The following is a 26,999-nucleotide window of genomic DNA, read 5'->3' as shown; positions in this document are numbered from 1 at the left end:
AGTACTGAGAAAAGTTACACCTTGTATTTGCAGATTCATGTCCTGATGACCAATGCAAGTTGCAGTAATTTGCAGCTCACTCATCTTGTTCAGCACCCAACTTTTATTTCCATTCCTTGTTCTCCTTTAAGACCTCTGTACCGTGACTGGAAATGTTGATGCCGTGTCTCTTTCTCTCTTCCCTCCTACAAAGTATGTTATGAAAGGTCAGTAATCACACTCTTGTTAGTCATGATTGTGCCATCTTTCCTTTAGAATACTTCATTTTTTTCTTAATGTAGGTAGCCTGTGCCTAAATAGTCTTTTATCTGACACATCATTCCTCCCACCAGATCTGCTTCCTAAACTGTCACTCTTCCACTTTTAACCCAGATCTGAGGAGGGGTCCCTGACCTGAAACTGAGATCAATGAATGGTCCCTGTTATGGTTTGTAGTTCAAAACAATAAATGAATTCAAAGGAAAACAAGAGAGCTGAGAAATGTGAATCTTATTTTGTATTTTTACTTTAAGTGATAGTATTGTGACATATGCAATTCAAGTCTTTGCTTATAAACTGGAATGAGTTACAGGTCGACCTTCACCTGTATCCGGAGTGCTGGATTAGTGAAAATGGCGAATTACAGAAGGATCACATTAAGCAATAGCTGACTGCCTCATTATACCTTTAAAATATCATGTAAATCAGTACGTTAAATAATGAAACAAATATTAAATGAGTAGCAAGTGAAATTTTAATAAAGTAATACTGTACATGCACAGTTAAAATAAAAGGTACAGGTAAATGTACAGGAATTAACTTGTACAGAGAAGTTGAGCACTTCCACTTCTAAAGTCAGATGTTTAATATACCTTCAGGCAAAGTTACATGTCTGCAAGTGTGGGGTCATCAGGATCATCAGCATTTTGTTAGCATGGTGAATTACAGCAAATTGCCTTATACCCTGTTGGTGATTGTGCATCTGCTCTTGTTAGTGTTCTTCTTGGTGTACATCTCCAATACAAAGCAGTCTCATCGGCATTATACCCCTGCTCGGGGCTTAATTTTTCATCGGAGAGCAACTTGGCGAACTCGTCAACAAACTCTGCTGCTGCTTTCTTGTCACCACACACTGCACAAGACTGTACGCCCTGACGCTGCTTGAACTGCTGAAGCCAGCCTTCACTATAGTTACACTCATAATCTAGTCCTAGTTCTTCATGAAACAGTTTTGTATGTTCCATCACCATATCTTCAGATAGTTCAACACCTTCACTTACACAAAGATTAAACCACATTATCAGCACTTTATCTAGTTCCGAACTTCTTCTGTCTTTCAGTGTTTTTCTTATGCGCATCTGTTTCTTTGAGCCACTATCAGCAAAAATACGTAGCAGTTTTTCTTTCTGTTTCTTTATATCGTACACTGTGGAAGAGCCAATGTTGAAACACTCGCACAAGCTTTTCACCGATACACCACAGTCCAGATTTTTCAAGAGTTCAATCTTACCTTCAAATGATAATGTGCGGTGTTTTCACTTCATAGCATGAGGTGCATTTTCTTTATTGATTGGGGACATAATTGGGGCTAGAAAAGGGCCAATGATATTGATAAAAGCAGGAAAACAAGCAGGAATCATCTGTCTCTGCTTACAAGAGCACACCAACACGTGAACAGTTCTAGCGCAACCACAACAATGCGCAGCAGATTGGTACGGTGGCCCGGGAAATTTGAAATTACAGTTGTGCAGAAAATTTGAAATCAGTGCTGGATTATCAAAGGAACCGGATTACAGGTAGTTGGATTAGTGAAGGTCGACTGTATTTAAACAAACAAGCGTGCTTACTCAAACAATATTTACAATATTATTCAAATATTACTGAAATATTAAATACACAACACTCCTTCCTGCTTAGCTGTAAACTTCAACTCAATATAGAATGCATCTCAACTATATACACAGTATACTACAGTTGAAGTTAGAAGTTTACATACACTTAGGTTGAAGTGACTAAAACTCATTGTTTAACCTCTCCACAGATTTCATATTAGCAAATTATAGTTTTAGCAAGACGTTGAGGACATCTACTTTGTGCATGACATGAGTAATTTTTCCAACAATTGTTCACACAGATTATTTCACTTTTAATTGACTATATCACAATGCCAGTGGGTCAGAAGTTTACAAACAAAATCAAAAGATATCAGCCAAGACCTCAGAAAAAAAATTGTGCACCTCCACAAGTCTGGTTCATCCTTGGGAGCAATTTCCAAATGCCTGAAGGTACCACGTTCATCTGTACAAACTATAGTTAGCAAGTATAAACACCATGGGACCACGCAGCCGTCATACCGTTCAGGAAGGAGACGCATTCTGTCTCCTAGAGATGAACGTACTTTGGCACAGGAAGTTCACATCAATCCCAGAACAATAGCAAAGGACCTTGTGAAGATGCTGGAGGAAACAGATAGACAAGTATCTATATCCACAGTAAAACGAGTCCCATATCGACATAACCTGAGAGGCTGCTCAGCAAGGAAGAAGTCACTGCTCCAAAACCACTATAAAAAAGCCAGACTACATTTTGCAAGCGCACATGGGGACAAAGATCTTACTTTTTGGAGAAATGTCCTCTGGTCTGATGAAACAAAAAATGAACTGTTTGGTCATAATGACCATCGTTTTGTTTGGAGGAAAAAGGGTGAGGCTTGCAAGCCGAAGAACACCATCCCAACCGTGAAGCATGGGGGTGGCAGCATTAAGTTGTGGGGGTGCTTTGCTGCAGGAGGGACTGGTGCACTTCACAAAATAGATGGCATTATGAGGAAGGAAAATTATGTGGATATATTGAAGCAACATCTCAAGACATCAGCCAGGAATTTAAAGCTCGGTCGCAAATGGGTTTTCCAAATGGACAATGACCCCAAGCATACCTCCAAAGTTGTGGCAAAGTTGCTTAAGGACAACAAAGTCAAGGTATTGGAGTGACCATCACACAGCCCTGACCTCAATCTGATAGAAAATTTGTGGGCAGAACTGAAAAACTGTGTGCAAGCAAGGAGGCTTACAAACCTGACTCAGTTACACCAGTTCTGTTTGGAGGAATGGAACAAAATTCCAATAACTTATTGCGAGAAACTTGTGGAAGGCTACCCAAAATGTTTGACCCAAGTTAAACAATTTAAAGGTAATGCTACCAAATACTGACAAAGTGTATATAAACTTCTAACCCACTGGGAATTTGATGAAAGAAATAAAAGCTGAAATAAATCGATCTGTACTATTATTCTGACATTTCACATTCTTAAAATAAAGTAGTGATCCTAACTGACCTAAGACAGGGAATGTTTTCTAGGATTAAATGTCAGGAATTGTGAAAAACTGAGTTTAAATGTATTTGGCTAAGGTGTAGGTAAACTTCTGACTTTAACTGTATATCATACAACTAATATATGCAGACATCCACAGCATGGTAAATTTTAAAATTGTCCCATGCAGGCCTCAAGATTTAATCACTGTGGAGGATTTCATGCTCTTGTGGGGTAACACCTTGACTGACAAGGGGGATCACTCTGCTTGGCAGGTAAGATGTGGCTGAGAAACTATCTCAGGTTCTGGGGCCTCCTGTGTGGCGGCTGTAGGAGCTGACGCTAAGACTGCAGGAAGTGGTTCTGACAGCTCTGGACACTTTGCTTCTCCTTCCCCTTTCTTTCTCTTGTTTATGCATTTTGGTCTTGGGAAGATGCAGTTGGTTAATTGGAGTATTCTCTTATTAATCCTTCTAGTTCTCCCTTTATGATCTGATCTCTCCTCTTGGTTTCCTCATCCACATCATCATCTGACGAAACGTCTGCTTTCGACTTCTCATTGACTCCTTTCCTTTTGACCTTCCATTAATCCAGCTGAGCTTTGGTCTTTGCTTCTATTTTTACGACGCTTTTTGTCTTCCACTTGAAATTCATGTAATAAGCATAATGCATGCAGAGTAGGTTCTGGTTCTTCATACTCACAAAAGCTGAATACTTGCAACTTTCCTGAAGCTCCTTGAATTCTCTTACAGCTTAAGACCTAGCCGTATTTTACACATAACTGCCTGACTAATATGCCAGAAGCTTTCTTTTGAAATATTGCCCACAAAAACTGTTGTAAATGGACCAGTGTTTTCGTGACTTTCACACTTCCTCTGATCAGCATGCTCCTTCCCTGGTCCAATATGCTTTCCAACCAGAAGTACAGATATTGGCACCAACACCCCTTAGTCCTCTTTTGGGCAATGGTTCATGTTGTTTGTCATGGAGACCATTGTGGCATCATCCAGTACCTTTCTTAATGTGTTTTCAGTTGGCTTCATCACAGGGGATATGGCGTGCAAATTATTTTACGGGTCTCCAATCAAGTAGAAGTTGTCTCAGCCAAGGATGTCTCCACAATGCTGGTCCTTCTATTGTTAGCACGTGTAAGCTCAATGTGGCTTGTTGTTTGTTGTATTTCACAGTTACAAATGTTATTCCTACAGGAGTTTTCTTTTCTCCAGGATAAGTTCTTAGCTGAGTACCTGCAGACCTTAGGAAACTTTGAAATGCTGTTCAAACTCATTTTGTGGAATGACTGAAAGACTGAAACAGCTGAACCCAGTGTCCAATTCCATTTTAATTAGTTGCCCCATTTATTTCTGGCGTAAGCCATATTGCTTGTCTATTGTTAATTTTTACACTGTAACTCCTTAGGCTACATAGTCCTGTGTCATCTCATCATTATCAGATTTTTCATCTACAGCATGTAGATTAGTGTTCTTCTGAAGCAGCAACTTGACTTTTTAACTTTTTCTCTTCCTTGTACTGTCCATTTATTTGTTTCTCTGCCTGATATGCTCTTTGTATGTGTCCTGCTTTGTTGCACTTTCTTCAAGTTTCACCTTTAAACCAGAATTTGTTTGGTGAATGTGAGCCCCTGACACAACAGTAACACAATATTTGTTTGGCATGGCTGGTTTTGGTTCAGAAATTGAAATTTGTTCACATTCACTTTCATTCCTAACTACAATTCAATTGCATCTCTTTCTGTGGTTTCTAATGAAACACCAATTTCCACTGCTCTTTTGGATGTAGATATGATTCAGTTAGGAGTCATTTTTGAATGTTTTCTTGTAAGATTCCACAAACTAAACAACCTCTCAGTGCATCATTAATCACATTATCAAACTGACAATGCTCAGACATTCTCTTCAATTCAGCCATGTACCCTTGAAGCAAACTTAACAGGCCAAATGGCCTAACACTGAACCTATGTTTATGGCCTTATGGTCTTGACTCCCTCAGGAAAACTCAGGAGCCTGAATGTAATCTGTTTGCCATGTATGAATTTTCATTCTCAACTAAACCAAAAGGATAAACCACTTATTAACAACAGCAGCTTATAAACAAGTATTTTAACTGATTATTAATTATTAGAATATACAACAGCACTGACCTCTAACGTGTGAAACCATAGAGGAGAGTTTAATAGAGTAAAATGGTCTCAATCAGTTCACAGCCACGATAGGGTTAAAATTTGTTGATGTGACAACAAAAAAAATCATACTGAGATCAGTGAGATTGACATGTTGGAAATAGAATGCTGAAAAAGAAGTCACTGTCCTGAAGTATGGTAACATTACTTTTTCACCTTCATGAAGTTAACAATTTAATGATGAGAGGTTAACTCTTCACAAATTATACAAGTTGCACAAGAAGGAAGAACTATGATTATTTTATCTTGGTGCAAAATTCCAGCAGTCAATACTAGTGTAGTCTTCACTTTACCTTATGGACCAGTCTGTGAGGATCTGATTCATTGTGTCTCTGTAAAAGGCAAAGGTCAAATCATCAGATTCATCAACACTGGGAACTCTGCTTTAGAGTTGTGTCTGGAGTTCAATATATTCACATCAAGCATTCTGCACACATACAGTGTGTCAACATCTTGACAATATCATCTGCAGATAGCTTTGGATTGACCATTGGATAAGGAAAATGAAATGTGTTTAAATGTCTTTCCTCAAATGATGAGTATGTTTGAAAGCAAATTCCATTGATGTCCATAAACCTACCTTAATTTGTCTTGTGAACCATGTGACTGAAATAGTGCTGATCAACAGCAGAGTGAAGAGCAGCCAACGACCCACCTTCCATATCACGAAACTGTGCAAAGGGGAAGAGATACAGAACTGATGAGATGAAACGAGATGGCTTTGTATTTGAAACATTAACCTTCTGTTCCCTCTGTAACATTTGTGGTGCGGAGTGAGGTAAATAAAGAGAGTCAGAGGAGTTCAGCTAGAAGGCTACACTAGTATTGACTGAACAGCAGGATTCGGGAGGGTTAACAACCCGTGATTGTCAGTAACAGACCCAATCACTGTGACTTGGTCATGTACAAATGAGTTCTCTGAATTAGGAAGTAGTAGATGAAAATGGATTTAGGAAAAATAATGAAGTATAGAAGTGCCTTTACGATACTGAAATGTTACTGGAGAAAGTGGACACAGCTGTAAGGAACATGTCACACAGTACATGATCTTTTTTCATTACCACCATCAGAAAGGAGGTAGAAAAGCATGAAGACACACACTCAATATTTTAGGAACAGATTATTCCCCTCTACCATCAGATTCCGGAAGTCACAATAAACCAACCCATGAATACTACCTCAGTATTTTTGCTTTCTTTTTGTACTACTTATGAATATATATTTCTTACTGTAATTTATAGTCTTTGTGTTGCACTGTACTACTGCCACAAAACAACACATTTCATGACATATGTCAGTGATATTAAATCTGATTCTGTGAGGAAGACAGAAATAGAGAACATGTAGGTAGATATGAAAGATAATGAAAGATGCATGACTGAATATCGAACTGAGAAAAACAATCATGAGGGTGATCAAAAAATGTCATTCCCTGACTGCAGTGGGCAAAGCAAAATTGAGTTCAACGGTTTCTAAAGGACTCACTCACAACAGAAGATCTAAAATCCTGTTAAGAGACTTTGTAAATTGAGGAAGCAATGGGGTAAATCAATCAGGGCAATGAAAATGACCACAATAAAATGTAATTATGATGATAAGATAGTAGGAACCAGGTAGGAATAAAAGCAAATTATATCAAGACAAGACAATGGCAACATTTTCAATGTGGTCATTCATTGATTCTATTGTGGTTATTGGAATTACTGAGTATCCCTGCATGAAAACAAATCTCAGGGATGTATATGGTGATATATATGTACTGTCAGGTTTGAAATCTTGTCTACAATTCATCCAGTTCAATCACTTCTCTTCTTTAGCAGAGAACCGAAACTGAACACAACACTCCAAGTGTCATCTCATCAATTGTCTTGTACAACTGAAACATCACATCCCAACTTCTGTACACTGACTGATGCCAAATGCCTTCTTCGCTACCCTTTTGAACTCTGACTACACTTTCAAGGAACCATGTACCTGAATTCCAAGATCCCACTGTCACTTAACACTTTTCAAGGCTGACCAATCATCGTGAAAGTCTTACTTGATTTGACTTTTGAAAATGCAAAAATTTGCACATATCTAAATTAAATTCCACTTGATATTCCTCAGCTCAAATACCAGGCTGATAAAGATCCAGTGTAACTCTTCAAAATCGTGTGCAGGTCAGTGGGACTAGGCAGAAAATGGTTCGGCACAGCCAAGAAGGGCCAAAAGGCCTGTTTTGTGCTGTAGTTTTTCTTTGGTTTCTATGGTTTCCTATTCACTGTCTTAAAAATTGTCTGAGTGTCATCTACAAATGAATCATTTTTTTCCTGCAATTACTGTTGTTGAGACATTGGTCAACTCTGCAAGTTGCTACCTTATTGCTTATTGCTCTACCTGCAATCCTTGAGTCAGTAAACATCAGTGAATATTACAAGCGGAAAAAGCATCCTAGGGTTTGACAAACAAACAAAACTCATCCTCACACCATGGGATGAGGTTAGTGAAGGAGTAGTTATGGAAAACACTGCATGGCTACTCTTTGAGTGCAGCAAATGATTCTAATTTCCTAAGAATAAACATTATAAGAAACTAGACTTGCTTTCCGTGGAGAATGAGGTTAAGAGTGGATATGACTGAGGGATGCAAAATTATGAGATGTACAGGTTGGATAGGCGACAGCAAACTTCCCCATTCTCAGAGGTGAATAAAACTAGATGACATAGATTTAGAAGGGATTTGAATGGATTGTTTTTACCCAGAGAGTGGTGGAAACAGAGTCACAGTCAGTGTTTGGTGAAGTGTCTGAATGTGGTCTTAAGTCAGATCTCCACAGAAGGCTTTGGGCCATGTGCTGGAAGATAGGGTTTGTTGCACAGAATTGTGCAAATGTCTTAAGCACATGTAAAATAATTCTGTAAAGTGAAGATGCTCTCAGAAATAATGAAATGAAAAGTCTCTATGTATCAAATATATGCCATATAGAGCAGCAAATAGTAAAAAAAAAATAAATCAAATCAATATTGGCTTTAAAACTGGATCAAATCTGTTAGGTACGCAGTCATACAATTTTATAAGAAAGTTGGTTGGAAGGTTGTTTCAAGCACCTATTACACAACACCATGATATGAACTCTGAGCCTTAAAGTTCAAAGTAGATTTATTGTCAAAGGACATAAATGTCAGCATACACAATTGAGATTCTTTTTTATTGTGGACACACTTAAAATATCTATAGATTAATAACCAGAACAGAATTAATGAAAAACTACCCAAGTAATGCATTCAACCAGAGTATAGAAGACAACAAACTGTGCAATTTGAAAAAGAAATAATAAATAAATAATAAATATTGAGAACATGAATTGAAGAGTCCTTGAAAGTTATTACATTGGTTGTGGGAAAATTTCAATTATGTGGCAAGTGAAGATATTGCCTGGCCTGTTGAATTCCTTCAGTATTTTGTGGGTGTTGATGAGGCAAATGAAGTTCATTGAAGCTTTCCCCTTTGGATGATTAATAAACACTACAATTATTTACTTCTAAAATATGAACTAATATCAACTTTGAAGTCTAAGTTATTACAAAGTATTTAGAGAGATTTATTTATTTATCTTGGAGTCTTGGGGTTAAAACATGTAGGAGAGTGTTGGTTTTACCACTGGTTGTAGAACTGAAAACAATACTCTCACAGGCATTCTGTACAAGTAAAACTGTAACTTCTCCCTTAATTATCTCTCATATGGGAACAGGACCAATCATAGTGCCAGCAATAAGAACATTGTACCCTTAAGCAGAACTAGATCAAGAGGTTTACCTTACAGTTGATACTGTCGTAAATGTTTCACATGAATATTCACTTCCTGTTGAGGCAAGGAAAGATAATTCAGTCTCATGTGCTTTGCAAATGCAGCCAAGCAAGAGTACATGGTTGACAGGTGGAAACTCTTTCCTTGAATAAAGGGTTGCTTGGTTACATGGAGGTGAGTAATTTCTGTTTCCTGTGCAAATGCGAACACCCATGTTCCTGGGGAAGTTATGGGGCTTGGATCGTTGGGATCACAAACTCTATTTAATTGGAAGTGAAAGTTCCAGCCAGGCAAATGACAACTACCAGCTCTGGGAGATCTGTTGTTGGGGTCGCAACATTCACCAGAGGGATGAATACATCTCTGCACTGAGTGTATGTGGAGATATTGGACCAAGTTCAGTTGTTGATACGACAGGGTAATGCTTCTTTTCTCAATGAAAAGACAACTCCTGGTATAATGTAAAATGCGGGAGGAATTCAACAGTTCAGACAGCGTCTACGTAAAGAATAAACAGTTAACATTTCAGGCCGAGATCTTTCTGATGAAGGGTATTGGCCTGAAACTTTGACTGTTTATTCCTTTGCATAGATGCTGCCTGACCAGCTGAGTTCTTACAGCATTTTGTAAACGTTGATCTTGTCTACAGCATCTACAGAATCTCTTGTGTTCCTGTTCTAATAACATCATTGAACATCAGACAGTTATACAGTATGGGAACAGGCCCTTTAGCTCAACTCATTCACTCTGATGAGTTTGTTTAACTCATCTCGTCTCTCTTGCCAATATTAAGTTCATATCTCTTTTCCAGAAATGTTTTAAAGTCATTTTTATGTTATCCACCTCTACCAATTCATTCAGTAATTTGTTCCAGATAACCCCCCAATCTCTGTGTAAAAATACTGCCCCTTATATCCCTTTTATATACAACATTGAACAGTAAAACACAGTACAGACCCTTCAGCCCATGATGTCACAGCCTTAAACCTACTCCATGATCAATCTAACCTTTCCTTCTACACAGCACACAACCATCCATGTGCTAATCTAAGAGTCTCTTAAATATACCTGATATATTTAGCAGCATCATGCTGAATCTCCTCTAAAACCTCTAAAGTTGCCGCATTCTTTTTATAATGAGGTGACCAGTACTAAACACTATACTCCAAGTGTGGACTAACCAGAGTTTCATACAGCCCTAGCATTACCTTGTGGCTCATAGCAGGTGCCTACTTCACCATCCTATCAACTTGTGTGTCAACTTCAAAAGATATTTGGTTTTTGACCCCAACATCTTGCCATTAATCTTGTACTTTGCTTTAAGATTTCATCTTACCTAACATATAGCTTCACACTTTTTCAGATAGAATTCCATCTGCCTCTTCAGAGACCAGTTCTGCACTCTGTCTATCTCCATAAGATGACAAAGACCATAGAGTTAGGCCTTCAGCCCATCGAGTCTGCTCAGCCATTTTATCATAGTTGATCCATTTCCTTCTCAACCTCATTCTCCTTCCTGCTCCCCATAAACTTTCACGTTCTGACTAATCAAGAATGTTATGGAGCGCTCTTGCAGGACTGGACCCAGGTGCGGAGGAATGGCAGGATGCCCAGGATGAGACGGAACCAAGAGGTAAGATGTTGGAATCAGAGTCTCGGAGGAGCGACTGAGTAAAACCATGAGGTAATTCATCCTCTCTGACACAATGGCCACCCCAAGGACCCAACTGGTTATCCTCTTTAAATAATCATAGACTGAGGGAATTATGAGCCAGTCACAATTAACTTGACAAAGTCAAACCGAAAACACGAGGGCTTATCAACTCTAGTTAAGGCACTGATTAGTACCACAGCTGCTTAAACACACCAGAAGCTGAATGCACTACAGCACGCAGCAGGGCTCAACTCAGTTCCTCCCCTCCTAAGGCTGGCACCTGACTGACTAGGGAGCTCTCGAGGCAGGTCTGAAAACATGGGGCAGTGCTGCATCTTGACGCAGCACTGAAGAATCTGGAAAAGATTTGGTGCTCCTGAGGCATGCCTTATATACGCAAGGCATACCTCAAGGGAGCTCTCGAGGCAGGTCTGAAAAACACAAGGGGGACCTGGAGCTTGAGGCAGCGCTGGAGAATCCAGAACAGATTTGGAGCTCTCGAGGCAGGTCTGAAAAAACACGACAGAACTGGAGCTCAAGGCATAGCATTTGACTTGGAACCATAGCACTTGACTTGGATGCACAGCATGTAACTTGGAAACACAGCGTTGAACTCAGGAAAAAAGCCTAAGATGGGAGACCTTATGAAACTTGTTGACCCAGATAGCTGTGGAAAAAATCTTGAACACAGACCGGAGAAGCTCAGAACCTCCATTGGGTCCATACAGTGGGAGTCATTCTGTCATGGTGCACACCCTGAGGGCTGGATCCAGGTGTAGAGAAACAGCAGGTTCCCCAGGATGAGGTGCAAGGTAAGACACGGAAATCAAAGCCTCTGAAAAGCGATGAGTAACATCATGAAGTAATTCATCCTCTCTGACATAATGACCACCCCTGAGGCAGCAACTGAGATTCCTCCTTAAATAATCATAGACTGAGGAAAACATAAGCCAGCCACAATTAACCTGACAAGTCAAACCGAAAACACAAGGGCTTATCAACTCTAGTTAAGGCACTGATTAGCAAATACAGCTGCTTAAACACCCCAGAAGGTCAACGCTCTATGGAAAGCTACAAGGCACATGACAAAGAACCTATGAACCACTGCCTTAAATGCACCCAGTGACCTGACCTCCACAGCCGCCCATGGCAAAGAATTCCAGTTTCACTGCCCTCCGGCTAAAGAAATTCCTCCTTATCTCTGTTCTAAATGGACATCCTTCTCTTTTGAGGATGTGCCCTCTGGTCCTCGACTCCCTCACCAAAGGAACATGCTCTTCCCAACCACTCTATCTAGGCCTTTGAACATTTGATTGGTTTCAATAAGATGCCCCCTTATTCTTCTAAATTCCAGTGAGTAGAGGCCCAGAGCTTTCAGTTGCTGCTCATATGATAACCCTTTCATTCTCAGAAACATTCTTGTGAACTTCATTTGAACCCTCTCCAAAGTCAACACATTTTAGATAATAGGCCTAGAAATGCTCACAATAGTCCCAGTGAGGCCTCAACACTGCCTTACACAGCCTTAGCATTACATCCTTACTTTTATAATGCCAATAAAAAGTATTCAACCCCCTTGGAAGTTCAAGGTTTTATTGTTTTACAATATTGAATCACAGTGGATTTAATGTATAAATGCAAACATGCTAAACAACGCTTCCACTTCTTCAGTCAAGTCCCTTATAAAAATCACAAAGGACAGAGGTTCCTGAACGGAACAAGCCTCCATTAATCAGAGAATTGAGATCAAAAGTCACGAGATAACTGTGTAATACCGCTGGTCACCATCTCCTGGCAGAATACATTATCTACTACCACCCACTGACCTCTGTGGGCAAACCAGTTTCAATTGTCAGAGTGTCTCAAATGAGGAGGCATAGTAGCAAGATTAGGATTGGGTAATTTAAAATTAGATGCATAGGAACTTCTTCACAGTCCTTGGAATTCTCCACCTGGAAGATTGGGAAAGTGGAGTGGTAGAGATATTTAAACAGAAAGTATATATTTTTGATATAGTTCAGCGAATGGAGAAGTGGGAAAGGGCATAGAGGAGCAGGGACGGCCAAGTATAGGTCAGCCAGGATTATATTGAATAATGGAGTAGACTTCAGAGACTAAACAGCCTGCTGCGGCCATCCTTCCTGAGTTCTTGCACTAACTGCAGGTGGTTTCCACTGTTTCTTTAGTCTCTACAATTCTCTCTATTTTCCACGAAACAAACCACTGGCAACTATTTATAGATCCAGAAGGAGCGAGTTTGAGTATTTGCTCTTTTTCAAGGATGAAACAATCTCAGTCATCAACCAGAAACATCAGCTGCTTAGACACAAAGCCACCATCGTCAGCAAGAACTGGCTGCAGACAGGAAGTACTCTGGTGAAAGACTCAGTTCTCAGCTATTGAATATGGCATTCGATTCTCTGCAAGAATTGTCACAGCGGAGACAGAATAGTCCAGAAATGCCTGAATGCAGCCTAAAGAACATAACAGATTAACACTTCAACCCACTAACCCACCCCTCCACAACACGCACCACCACTACGTTATCATTTCATGTCACCCACCTTAGGTACAAACACTATTATGCCTAGTGTCACTTTATGGACATACACAGTCACTACATATAAACAATCTTATGTATTTATAATTATTTTGTTTATTTATTGTTGTGTTCTATATCATATTGTGTTTTTGTGCTGTATTGGACCCTTACACTTGAGCACTAGAAATGACTTTAAGCAATCTTGAATCTTGAAAACGGTACATGATACTCAATCAATCACCCTGATGATTCGCACCCTCCACCACTTACCAGTGCCAGTGAATTGAATCACAAAACTGCAATTGCCTTCCCTGTTGTAGATGGACACGTTCACTATTTCACTAGACTTTGCTCCACGAGTATTCGAGGCTGTGCAGTAATATTGATGGTGTTGGTAGTTGAAGGATTGACAATGTAGATCCAGTTTACTGGTGACAGAGATCACAGACGATGTGTTTTCATACCATGTGTATTGAATGGGAAGGGATCCCTGGACAGACTCACAGGACACTGACACGGAGCCCTCAACACACGAGACATTTGCAGGAGACAGAAATTGAAGTACAGGAACAGACACCGGTTCTGTGGGAAAGAATCAGTGAACATCAGAAAATCAATAAAGATTTCAGCAGCTCTGCATCTCAGCCAGGATCTGCAGGTGGGTGTCTCACCTCTAAATCCATCTGTGTGTCTGCATCCTCCCAGATGCCTGAACCGCCACATCTGCCATTATCAGGATCAGGACAGCAGTGATGATATTGAGAATGTGATGGGTCAGTGTGAAAGTCAGGGTGCAATCTCTCTCAGCAACAAGGAGACAGTCTCCAGTGGAGTTTTTAAAAAATCAATGCAAATATTGTTTTAAGGTGAGAGGTGGGCAATTTAAAGGAGATTTGTGAGACAAGTTCTTTAGCTACAATGAGTGTGGTGACTGTTCTGTCAGGCAAGAAGGCGGAACAGGTATAACAACAATATTTAGAATGCATTTAGACTAACCCACAAAAAGTTTGGCACAGGTGTAATTATGGACATTTGCAAGCAGATGGAATTAGCTTAGACTGACATCATAAAATCATAGAACAATAAGACATAGGAGTAGAATTAGGCCATTTGGCCTATTGAGTTTGCACCACCATTCAATAATGTTGATATATTTTCCCTCTCATCCCCAATCTGCTGCCTTCTCCCTGAAACCTTTGACACACTTACTGATCAAGAACCTATTAACTGCCACTCTGAGTATACCCAATAACTTGTCTTCCACAGCCTTCTGTGTCAATAAATTCCACAGATTCACCATCCTCTGGCAAAAGAAATTCCTCCACAGGTCTGTTCAAAAGGAATGTCCTTCTGTTGGCTTTCCCCTAGTCTCAACTTCTCCACTGCTGGAAACATACTTCTCACATCTACTCTATCTAACCAGTCAATATACTATAGGTTCAATGAGATCCCATCTCATTCTTCTAAATTCTAGTGTGTAAAGCCTCAGTGCCATCCATATGTTAACCCTTTCATTCCAGGGAACATGGTCAGTGGAGCACATGTTGGCCAAACGCATCCTCAGTATCATCACTTCTGTGCTGGCTGTTCCATGTTCAATCTTCTTCTGTAGTTCCATTTCTGCATTTTCCACATGGGAATGGTCAGGCAGGTCAGCAGGCACTACAGGTAGGGACTCGGAGCTCCTTGACTGGTATGGAGGGAGAGAGAAAGAGGGAGATAGAGGCAGTGGGGCTGGAGAGGGTGTGACTGATCCCTGAGAGAAGATGGGGATTGGGTTGCCCTGCTCCAGGGGGACTGAGCGGAGTCTGTTGAGCCTCAGCCTAACGGAGCCTCAGAATATTGGTGCTGCCCTGGGTCTTCCCATGGAAAATATGGATCAGACATTTCAATGGAGACATAATGTCAATCAATGAGAAACCTACCGTCAGACACGTGTAGATGCACATCAAACACTGGATGATTGCCAGATGTTGTAATTCCACATCTGTAAAGTCCTGTATCTTGAGAGACGAGATTCTCCATAGTAACAGTAAATATTCCCTGGGATGTGTTATCTCTGATTGTCATTCTTCCATACTGCTCATTTGTCCCATTTGTATTCACTAATGATGTGCATTGGCGATCCCACATGCGGCACAAATACTTTGTGTGTGAACGGTACATTGCTGCATAGTGACAATCGATTGTGATCACTCTTCCCACAACTCCTCTTACTTTATCTTCTGCCCATAAAGCACCTGAAACTGAGGGAGAAGTTCTTCAGAAAATGGACAGGTAAAATCAAACTTATACAGACTGCATGTGGTCTGGGAAGACAACAGCATCGTCCCTCAACACGAGCTCACAGCTCTTCACAACTCATGATTTTTATTTGATTGGAGTCATCATTATCACTGCCCACTAATGTCTCAGTCTGTTTCCACATTTCTGAGTCAATGGGTAACTGATCCAGTCCCATTCCAGGCAGGTGAGCCTGAAGTCAGTGGTGGGTAAATTGTGTAACAATAGATCACCTGAACTTGCAAAGGGAAGCTCTGATTTTGGATGGTCAACCTGATTTTGTGTGTGGGAAATCATCTCTCAAAAAAAAATTGTCTTGAGATTTTTGTGAAGAGATGATCAAAGGAACTGTTGAGAACAGGGCAATAGAGTTTAGCACATGAGTTTAGCAAGGCTTATGACAAGACCCTGCATAGCAGACTGATGTGTAATGTGAGATCACATGGTAAGCTAGTTGGATGGATACTGAAGAGGCTTGGTGGAAATAGTCACTTTGTGGTTGTTGGTCTACTGACAACATCTGACTTTATCACCACTGGGGTGCCATCAAGATCAGTGCTGTTGTTTGCCAACTAAAGTTTTTTGTCATCTGCATTAATAATTTGGAATGAAAATGTAGGTGACGTGATTAATAAGTTGCCGATGACAGAGTAGTGTGGTGGACAATGGAAAGATCTAAGCTTACAATGGGACCTGGAAAATGAACCAGGGTTCAGCCCCGTTACTCTGTGCTAGCATGACTCCCCCACCTGAGCCCGTCCCGTCTGCCTGCATTTGACCTGTCTCCCTCTCTTCTCATTTCTACAATCAGGCGGAAGGTGCAGGAGTCTTGGGTCCCACACCGCTGGGTTTGCCAGCAATTGTTGCCCTTAAGCCATCGTGCTCCAGGATTGGCTTCACTCGCCGCAGCACTGAACTGACTCCACAGCTGTGGACTCACTTTCAGAGACTCTGCCTCTCATGTTCCATGTATTATTTGTTTACATATTGTTATGATTTGCACGATTTGTCATCTTTTGCTTGTCTGTCAGTCTTTGCTCTGTGTGTCTTGTCATGAATTCTACTGTGTTACTTTGTTTTGTGGGTACCTGCAAGAAAATGAATCTCTTAGTTGTTTGTGATATAGGTACTTTGACAATAAATTTACTTTGAACTTTGAACTAGGAATGTGGCCAGTGAAATGGCTGATGGAATTGAACTCAGGCAGTGTGGAGTGATGCACTTTGGGAAATTAAACAAGAGCACAACTTACACTGTAGAGAACGAGATGTGCAATGACAGTGGTCCCTGAAAGTGGCAACACAGGTGGACTAAGTGGTGAACAAGTCATACGATCTGCTTGCCTTCATTGGATGGGGCATTAAGTACAGCTGGGATGGCATGTTACAGCTATAAAGGACATTGATAAGATCTCATCTGGACTACTCTGTGCAGTTCCAGGGGAAGAGTGTGATTAAATTCAAGAGGGTGACAGAAAACATTCACAAAGATGCTGCTGGGACTGGAGGGTTTGGGTTATGGATAGGCTGGGACTGTTTTCCCTGAAGTGAGGGCAGCTGAGGGGTGACCTTATAGAGGTTCACAAATTAAGAGGGGCAAAAGTATGGTAGCATTCCTTATCTTAGGGTAGGAGAGTCGAAAACTAGAGAGTCTAGACTGAAGGTCAGAGGGCCTGGAGGGGCAGTGTTTTCCACACAGAGCAGTGTGTACATGGAAAAGGCTGTCAGAGGAAGTGCTAGAGGTGGGCACAAATTTAAAATACAATTGGAAAAGTTCATGGACAGGAAAGCTTGAGAAGCATACCGACCAAATACAGGGAAATGGGAGAAGCTCAGGAAGAGACTATGGACTTGGGCTGAAGCTCCTGTTTCCAAAACCTGTAACTCTATGACTCTGCTGCATCTTCTCTGAACTGGACCACACTTTTGAAAGGTTAAATTCAGAATTCTATTTCACTGCACAGGTGTGATAGCTTTTGGAATCACAGCCAATCAGCTTACACTTCAACTGAGATGTTTGAAGTTCAAAGTACATTTATTATCAAAGTGGTGGCATCCATTAGTCTCGCGAGACCATGGATCTGCGCCTGGAAAGTCTCGCTTCAGTCTGTGTTAGAGTAGTGTCTGTTGTGGCTGTAGAGGCCCACACGGGAGTGACAGTCTCGGCTGCAGCGACTGCACTTGAAGGCGCTGTCCCTCAGTGTTGTCTTGGTGCTGTTTTTCCGACGAGTGCACTTTTCTTCAGCAGCAAGCCTCAGCTTCTCTTCTCCTCTTTTTAGACCTCTGCGTAGTTCCAGCCTCCAGTGAGAGCGATCGCTTGCAATGCCCTCCCACCTCTCGACGTTCATTTTCAATGACTTCATGTCTCTCTAGCAAACGTCTTTGAAACGAAGATGGGGCCATCCTTGTGCTCTATTGCTGGAGGCCAGTTCCCCGTACAGCAGGTCTTTCGAGATCCTCCCGTCTGACATTCGGTGTACGTGGCCCAGTCAGCAGAGACGGCGTTGTTATTATCGAAGTATGTATACTATATACAACATTGAGATTGTCTCCTTACAGGAACCCACAAAATAAAGAAACCAAATAGAACCCATTAAAAAAACACTGTCAAACACCCAATATGCAGAAATAAAAATCATGCAAACCATAAAAGTAAGCAAATTACGTTCGGAACTGAAATTCGCAAAAATGGGTCACAGACACAAAGCCAGTTATCACTGCAGCCGATTCAGGAGCCTGTTAATTGCAAGCTGCAGCCTCAGTTCAGCACAGAGACGAGTAAACCCTGTGGAGCAGCAAGCTGAACACCAGCCCATTCCTTGCCTACAACAGGCATCTCTATAGTGTTTCCCATGGATTTTGAAGGTTTATTATTCTATTCTCAATCACGAAATGCAGCAGCCTTGATCATTTCCGTGCATAGACTCAATTAGAAGGTGTGGGCTCCCTTCTCATATCTCTGCCCCACTAAAGGAAACGTTCTCTCTAAATCCACTCTAATTAGGCCTTTCAATATTCGATTGGATTCACTGAGATTCCCCTTAAAGTCAAAGTCAAAGTAGAGATTTATTATCAGAGTGCGTACATCTCACCACACACAACCCTGAGATTCTTTTGCTGCGGCATACTTAGCAAATTTACAGTACAGTAACTGTAACCAGAATCAATGGACAACAAACGGTGCAAACTTTGACTTTGACCTTGTTATCCCCAAACCTGCCATCCAAGTGATTAACATACACCATAAAAAGTAGCAGTCCTAACACCAGCCCCTGTGGAACACTACAAGTCACTGACAGGCAAACAAAAAGGCACCATTTTGTTCACATTCTTTGCCTCCTGCCAGTCACCCAATCTTTCATCCATGCTAGAATCTTTCTAGTAATACCTGGCTTCTTATCTTGTTTAGCAGGCTCATATGTGGCACCTAGTCAAAGGCCTTCTGAAAATCCAAGTCAACAATATCCACTCTCTTTTATCTGTCTTGCCTATTATTTCCTCAAAGAATTCCCACAGATTTTTCAGGCAAGATTTCCCCATAATGAAACCAAATGTCATCATGCACCTTCAAGTACCCTGAAATCCTATCCTTCATAATGAACTCCAGCACCTTCCCAACCACTGACGTCAGGCTAACTGGTCTATAATTCCCTCTCATTTGCCTCCCTCTCTTCTGAAAGAGTGGAGTAACATTTCCAATATTCCAGTCCCACAGAACCAACCCAGAATCAGATCACTACTAATGCCTCCACAATTTCTTCAGCTTCCTCTTTAAGAACCCTGGGGTGTAGACCATCTGAGCCAGGTGACCTATATACCTACCTCCAGCCCTCTCAGCTTCCCAAGCACCTTCTCCTTAGTAAGAGCAACTACACTCACTCCTTGACATTGCCCCTTGACATTGCTGAATTTCTGTCATACTGCTTGTGTCTTCCTCAGTGACCATCCTCCATTTCTTTGTACCTCATTTCTATGTCTCCAGCTTCATTATCCAGTGATCTAATATCCACTCTTGCTTCTCTCTTACACTTTATATATCTGAAAATCTTCTAGTCTCCTCTTTTATATTATTGACTATTTTCCCTTTATATTTAATCTTTTCTCTCCTTTTGGCTTTTCTTGTTACATTCTTCAACAAACTCACTCGTAAGGCCAGTGATGTTGTGGGGATGGAACTGGACTCTCTCACGGTGGTGTCTGAAAAGAGGATGCTGTCTAAGTTGCATGCCATCTTGGACAATGTCTCCCATCCACTACATAATGTACTGGGTGGGCACAGGAGTACATTCAGCCTGAGACTCGTTCCACCGAGATGCAACACAGAGCGTCATAGGAAGTCATTCCTGCCTGTGGCCATCAAACTTTACAACTCCTCCCTTGGAGGGTCAGACACCCTGAGCCAATAGGCTGGTTCTGGACTTATTTCATAATTTACTGGCATAATTTACATATTACTATTTAACTATTTATGGTTTTATTACTATTTATTATTTACGGTGCAACTGAAATGAAAACCAATTTCCCCCAGGATCAATAAAGTATGACTATGACTATGTTGGTTTTTTTAAAGTTCCCCAATTCTCTAACTTCCCACAAATTCTTGCTATATTATATGTCCTTCCTTTTCCTTTTATGACAGTGCCACTGTCTCGTGATTCAACACTCATTCTAGTATCTTCAGTGCAAAAACCAGAAGTATGAATGGAATGCCACCAATTTGTCTGGAGCTGCAAGTCCAGCTATGTTTAAGATGTTCCACATTTTCCAGGAGAAGTCACAGACTTAACTGTTGACTACACTTTGATCTACCCCATGGAGGCTGCAATGTGTAGCTTCTACGAATGCAAAGAAATTCCTTACCCTCAGTAGAAGTATAAGAACAGCAGTAACAGAGTAACAAAAAGAAATCTTTAAATGTATCCTTCCTTGAAAGGAGAACTTACTGGTGCCATTAATTCTTGTCACATATCTGCAGATCTCTCTGCTGTTGAAGATTGTCACATTTAGCATTCCGCTGGATTTTATTCCAAGCCTATTTGAGGCTTTGCAGTAATATTGATGGGCTTGGAGGTCTAAGGATTGACAAGGTAGAACCAGTTCATCGGTGTCTGAGATCATTTGATCCCCAGATGAGGTTTGTTCATACCATGAGTACTGAATGGGAAGGGATCCCTGGAGAGACTCACAGGACACTAACACGGAGCCACCGAGATGGGAGACATTTGCTGGTGACAGATTTCGAAGCACAGGAACAGACACAGTTTCTGTGGGAAGGAATTGAACAATCAGACACTGAATGAACATCTGAAAATCAAACTCTCTTCTGCCAATGTATTAGGTACACCTGTTCACCTGCTTGTTAATGCAAATATCTAATTAGTCTATCATCTGGCAGTAACACAGTACATAAAAACATGCAGACATACTCAAAAGGTTCAGCTGTTGTTTAGGCCAAACATCAGAATGGGGAAGAAATGTGATCTTAGTGACTTTGACCATGGAATGATAGCTGGTGCCAGACAGGGAGGTTTGAGTATCTCAGGAACTGTTGAATTCCAGGAATATTCATACATAGTCTGCAGAGTTTACAGAGAATGGTGCAAAAAGCAAAAAGTATCCAGTGAGCAGCAATTCTGTGAGCAAAAATGACGTCAATGGGAGAGGTCAGAGGAGAATGGCCAGGTAGTTTCAGGCTGACAGAAAGATGACAGAAATTCAAATAAACGTGCTATGACAGTTATGCAGAGGAGCATCTGGGCACACAACCCACAGTAAAGCTTAAAGTGAATGGGCCACAGCAGCAGAAGACCATGAACATATTCCTTGGCCAATTTATTAGTTATAGGAGGTACCTAATAAAGTGGCCACTGAGTATTTAAAGACAGCAGCTTGTGAGATATCTGTCACATGTTTGATGGCTATCAGGAAAAAACTACCCGCTGTATAAAGGGAAACATTTCAGAATCAGAATCAGGTTTATTATCACTGGCATGTGTTGTGAAATTTGTTAACTTAGCAGAAGCATCTAAATGCAATACATAATATAGAAGAAGAAGGAAAAAAATAATAAAATAATAATAAGTAAGTAAATCAATTACAGTAAACATATTGAATAGGTTAAAAATTGTGCAACAAACAGAAATAATATATATTAAAAAAGTGTTGTAGTGTTTATGGGTTCCATGTCTATTTAGGAATCAGGTGGCAGAGGGGAAGAAGCTGTACCTGAATCGCTGATGTGTGCCTTCAGGCTTCTGTACTTCCTACCTGATGGTAACAGTGAGAAAAGGGCATGCCCTGGATGCTGGAGGTCCTTAATATTGGATGCTGCCTTTCTGAGACACCACTGCTTGAAGATGTCCTGGGTATTTGTAAACTAGTATCCAAGATGGAGACAACTAAATTTACAGCCCTCTGCAGTTTCTTTCGGTCCTGTGCTGTAGCCCGCCCCCCACCCCCGATACCAGACAGTGATGCAGCCTGTCAGAATGCTCTCCACTGTACATCTATAGAAGGTTTTGAGTGTATATGTTGACGTACCAAATCTCTTCAAACTCCTAATGAAGTATAGTCGCTGTCTTGCCTTCTTTATAATTGCATCAATATGTTGGGACCAGGTTAGGTATCTGAGATCTTCACACCCAGGATCCTGAAATTGCTCACTCTCTCCACTTCTGATCCCTCTTTGAGGATTGGTATGTGTTCTTGAAGTCCACAATCCCTTCCTGAATTCCACAATCAGCTCTTTCATCTTACTGACGTCATGTGCAAGTTCGTTGGTGCGAAACCACTCCACTCGTTGGCATATCTCACTCCCATATGCCTTCTCATCTCCATCTGAGATTCTACCAACAATGGCTGTATCATCAGCAAATTTATAGATGGTATTTGACAATGATATTAATACAGAGATAGTGAGGGATGGACAGTGTCTGGACAAAGATCTTTTAAACTGTGCTGAGGCAGAGTGGGAGGAGAAGGAGAAGGAGATTGTTGTTCTTCAGACATGTCACGAGTTGGACATTTCTCCATTCAACAGGCTTCACCCTGGGATTAGCACATCATCGCTCTCCAAGAGTTTTCATGTTCTGACCTTTCCCAGAGGAAACATGGATTTATTTCATTGAAGGCACAAAGTTACTCACTGAGAAACCTACCATCAGATACAGTGCCTATGGTCAAGGGATTCAGTTGTTGTTCAGGACAAATATCAGATGGGGAGGAAATGAGATTTTAGTGACTTTGACCATGCAATGATAGTTGGAGTCAGACGGGGCGGTTTGAGTACCTCAGAACCTGTTGATGTCCTGGGACTTGCATGTTTAACAGTCTTCAGAATGGTGTGAAAAACAAGAAATATCTAGTGAGCAGCAATTCCGTGAACAATAATGCCTTGATAATGAGAGAGGTCAGAGGAGAATGGCCAGACTGGTTCATGCTGACAGAAAGATGACAGAAATTCAAATAACCTCATTTTATGACAGTGGTGTGCAGAAGAGCATCTGAACACACAAGACATCAAAGCTTGAAGTGAATGAGTCACAGCAGCAGAAGACCTTGAACAGATGCTCAGTGGCCACTTTATTTGGTATAAAAGTTACCAAATGAGGTGCCCACCGAGTGTTTAAAGGCAGCAACTTGTGAGATACCCATCACATGTTTAGTGGCTTTCAGGCGGAAATGAAATTGTGACTGGATTCAGTGACCTGCCATAGAGAGGGAAACATATGGCACTGATATTAATGCAGAAATAGTGAGAGATGGACAGAGTCAGGACACAGGTCTTGTAATCTGTGCAGAGGCTGAGCAGGAGGAGGAGGAGATTGCTGTTCTTCAGACACATCCACAAGATGGACATTTCTCCACTGTACAAGCTTAACCCTGGGATCAGCACATCGTCACTCCCCAGGACATCTAATACGCTGACCCTTCCCAGGGGAAACATGGATAAGACATTTATTTTACTGAAGGCACAAAGTCAATCACTGAGAAACCTACCATCAGATACTTGTAAATGTACATTAAATATCGGATCATGACCTGGTGTTGAAATTCCACAGCTGTACCATCCTGTATCTCCAGAGTGAAGATCCTCCACAGTAACAGTAAATATTCCCCATTCTGGGTCATCTGTGATTGATACTCGTCCACTCCGTCTGTGTTGCCCATTTGTTTCCATTAAAACTGAACATTGGTGAGTCCATCCATGGCACCAATACTTTGTGCGTGAGCGGTACTTTGCCTCATAGTAACAATCGATTGTAATCGCTCTTCCCATAACTCCTCTTACATATTTCTCTGCCCACAATGCACCTGAAACTGAGAGAGGCATTTTCAGATTTGAGGGGAAAGGAACAACTTAATGCAAACAAATAACTTTGAACACGATGGTAAAGCAGGTCCAGGTCATATCCGGCCTGTGGTCCATGACAGCACAGCCAATGACTTTGGTTTGAAGTGCAGTCAGTGCTTTTACTGTGTCAGCACATTAAATTCCCACTGTAGAATCCTGAACAGAAATCCAGGGCTGAATTTCTAATGCAGTATTGAAGGAGAGCCACAATGTAGTCTATCAATTACCTCAGACCATGTCACCCTTTCAAGTGTACACTAAGTTCCCAGAGAATTCATTTGGGATGCTCCTGAGTGTGCGTCTCGGAATGCAGGGAACTCAGAAGTTGGAATGGGGATTGGTAGGACCATTTGAGATCATGTTTCAATTCTCTCCATGTCCTGACATCCTCCACTAACAGACACGTTTATAAACTTCAGAAAGAAACCCATCATGATGTCTGAAACTGTGTCTTCTGGTTCTGATGGAAATTTTATCTTTTGTGTTTGTCAAGTGTTTCTATGTGCAGTTAGAAGGTGTGCAACAGTGGTCGTTACCACTTTCGTGTCTAGAAATCCAAGTGTGATTTCTATTTCTAAAAGGATACATTGGAAGTTTAAAGATAATTTGTTAGTTGTTTTGGAATTAAAAACCACATCAGTAATGATAAACATCAGCTACCAGAGTGTCAAAATCCCATCTGGATCAGAAAGGCCTTTAGAGACAGAAATCTCTCATCCCTACACACCTTGGTTTACCTTTGACTCCAGATCTAGTAATGTTCATTACTAATTGCTCCACTGAAATGGCCCAGGAAAGATTGATTGAAAGGTAATAACATCGACTGTCATAGTGATCCCTGCAAAGTGAGATCAGATTCCGTCAATGGTAGACGTGATGTTCTCGCTTGAAAGCCCGCAGAAAATTTCTCCACCTAGACATATTCTCTCCCCACCTGGCTCCACGCGATTCCCCTTTTCTCCTTACCTGCTTTCCCATTCACTCATCAACAAACTCCACTCCTTTCCCTCCCCATTCCGTTTGTCTATCGTGCTTCACCCTTCCTCAGTCCCTGACAACCGAGTGGACCCAGTCTCACACCTCCCCCTCTCCTATTTACACTATCTCCCTCTCCACTCACACTTGATGAGGGGTCTCGACCCAAACCGTTGACATTTTCCCCTCCCCTGACAGATGCTGCTTGAGCTGCTGAGCTCCTCCAGCAGCTCCTCTGAACTCCAGATTTCTGACATCCTTAGTGCCTACAGATATTCAAGTACTCTTCTGGAAACAATGTACAGCCCCAAGGAAACATTGATTAAAGAATGTCCAGTGCTGGTTGTCACTCACCAGGTAGAAAACCAATCAGAAGAATCAAAGCCCACATCATTTTATTCACAGAGACCCGGCCTGGATCTGTCTGTCCTTCTGAGAAAAAACTCTGAAATAAAAATGAGGAAGAAGTCAGCAGGAAGTTTGATCAAAAAACCACAGTGACCCTACTAGTGTGTGGTACATGACAATCTGAAAAGCTTTTTGTTGTACTTAGCAATACAGAAACATTTGGACAATTCCCAAAGACCAAATGAAATGGTGAGGTGTTAAAATATTGGACAGAAGCAACAGTAAATGTTCTAATCTGAAGCAAAAATAAACGGCTGGAGGTGTCGCGAAGCAGGGGGTTTCTCTGAAATGTTGACCACTCTGCCTCCGTAGATCCCACATGACTCCCGAAGTTCCTCTAGAAGTTTTATTTTTTGCTTGATTTAAGATGTTAGCAGAGGCGAATCATGGCGGAAAGTATTCATGATGAAAAGTTAATGGTGGAAAGGGAAAGAGCCCATTTTGGGTGTTGTGAGTGTGAGAGGAAAGTTACGTCACCCCGAGTCCCGCCCAGAGGATCGTTTGATGGCCTGTACTCACTGGAGATTAGAAGGATGAGAGATGATCTCATTGAAAGGCCTATATAAAGAGAATGTGGAGAGAATGTTTCCTATAGTAGGGGAGTCTAGGACCCGAGTGAACAGCCTTGAGAGTACAAGGATGTTCCTTTAGAACAGAGATGAGGAAGAATTTTTTGAGTCATAGAGTGGTAAATCTGTGGAATTCACTGCCACAGACAGCTGTGGAGGCCAAGTCATTGGATATATTTAAAGTGTAATTAGCTGTAGCAGTCCTAAATGGGAATATTTGATGATTCCCATTGGAGCTGTACACAGAGTAGCCACTTATCGGCACCATCTTGAACTTTAACTAAAAATGTTAATTGTTCAACCCTGACTTCATTGTAAACACGATAAAATCTGTATTCGCTGGAAGTCAACACACAGAAAATGCTGGAGAAAATCATCATCTATGGAAATGACAGAAAGTCGACATTTCGGGCCAAGACCTTTCTTTGGGGCTGAGAAGGAAGGAGGAATGTTTTGGAATAAAAAGCTGGGAGGAAGGGAAGAAGGCTAGCTGGAAGGTGACTGGTGAAGCCAGGTGGGTGGGAAAGGTCCAGGGGTGGAGAAGAAGGAATCTGATAAGAGAGGACAGTGCACCACAGGAGAAAAGGAAGAAGGAGGGGACCCAGGGGAAGTAACAGGCAGTTGAGAAGAAGTAAAATAAGGGTCATGCCCTGATACCTCGACAATATATTCATATCTATAGATGCTGTCTGCTGAGTTCCTCCACCATTTTGGGTGTGTCGGTTTTGATTTCATTGTGGTGCGAGGGTTGAGGTGATCCAAGAACCTGGCTGATTTATATTCTCCTGAATTTTTGTTGGCTGACTTTGCAATTGCTTATAAATACTTAACTCCACATTGTATGCAAATAGATAAATGATAAAATAATTCCGTATACATGTAGAGTGGTTTTTGTTAAATATTTTTTCAGGGGAAACAGTGCAATATATTAGCTGTG

At 41.2% G+C, this 26,999-nt stretch overlaps 1 protein-coding gene across 1 annotated transcript in view; it reads right to left on the bottom strand.

The window, feature by feature from the left end:
- The window catches only part of LOC140209408 (uncharacterized), a 269,809-nt gene that overhangs the window by 182,362 nt on the left and 60,448 nt on the right, over positions 1 to 26,999 (bottom strand). Inside the window, 4 exon segments of the mRNA XM_072277654.1 lie at positions 13,746 to 14,057; positions 15,401 to 15,721; positions 20,701 to 21,021; positions 23,756 to 24,076. Coding sequence (XP_072133755.1) covers positions 13,746 to 14,057; positions 15,401 to 15,721; positions 20,701 to 21,021; positions 23,756 to 24,076 — 1,275 coding nt within the window.

The sequence above is a fragment of the Mobula birostris genome, chromosome 14, assembly GCF_030028105.1.
Source record: "Mobula birostris isolate sMobBir1 chromosome 14, sMobBir1.hap1, whole genome shotgun sequence".
Lineage (NCBI taxonomy): Eukaryota > Metazoa > Chordata > Chondrichthyes > Myliobatiformes > Myliobatidae > Mobula > Mobula birostris.
The sequence above is the reverse complement of the archived record's forward strand: the minus strand, read 5'-3'. Positions and strand labels throughout refer to the sequence as shown.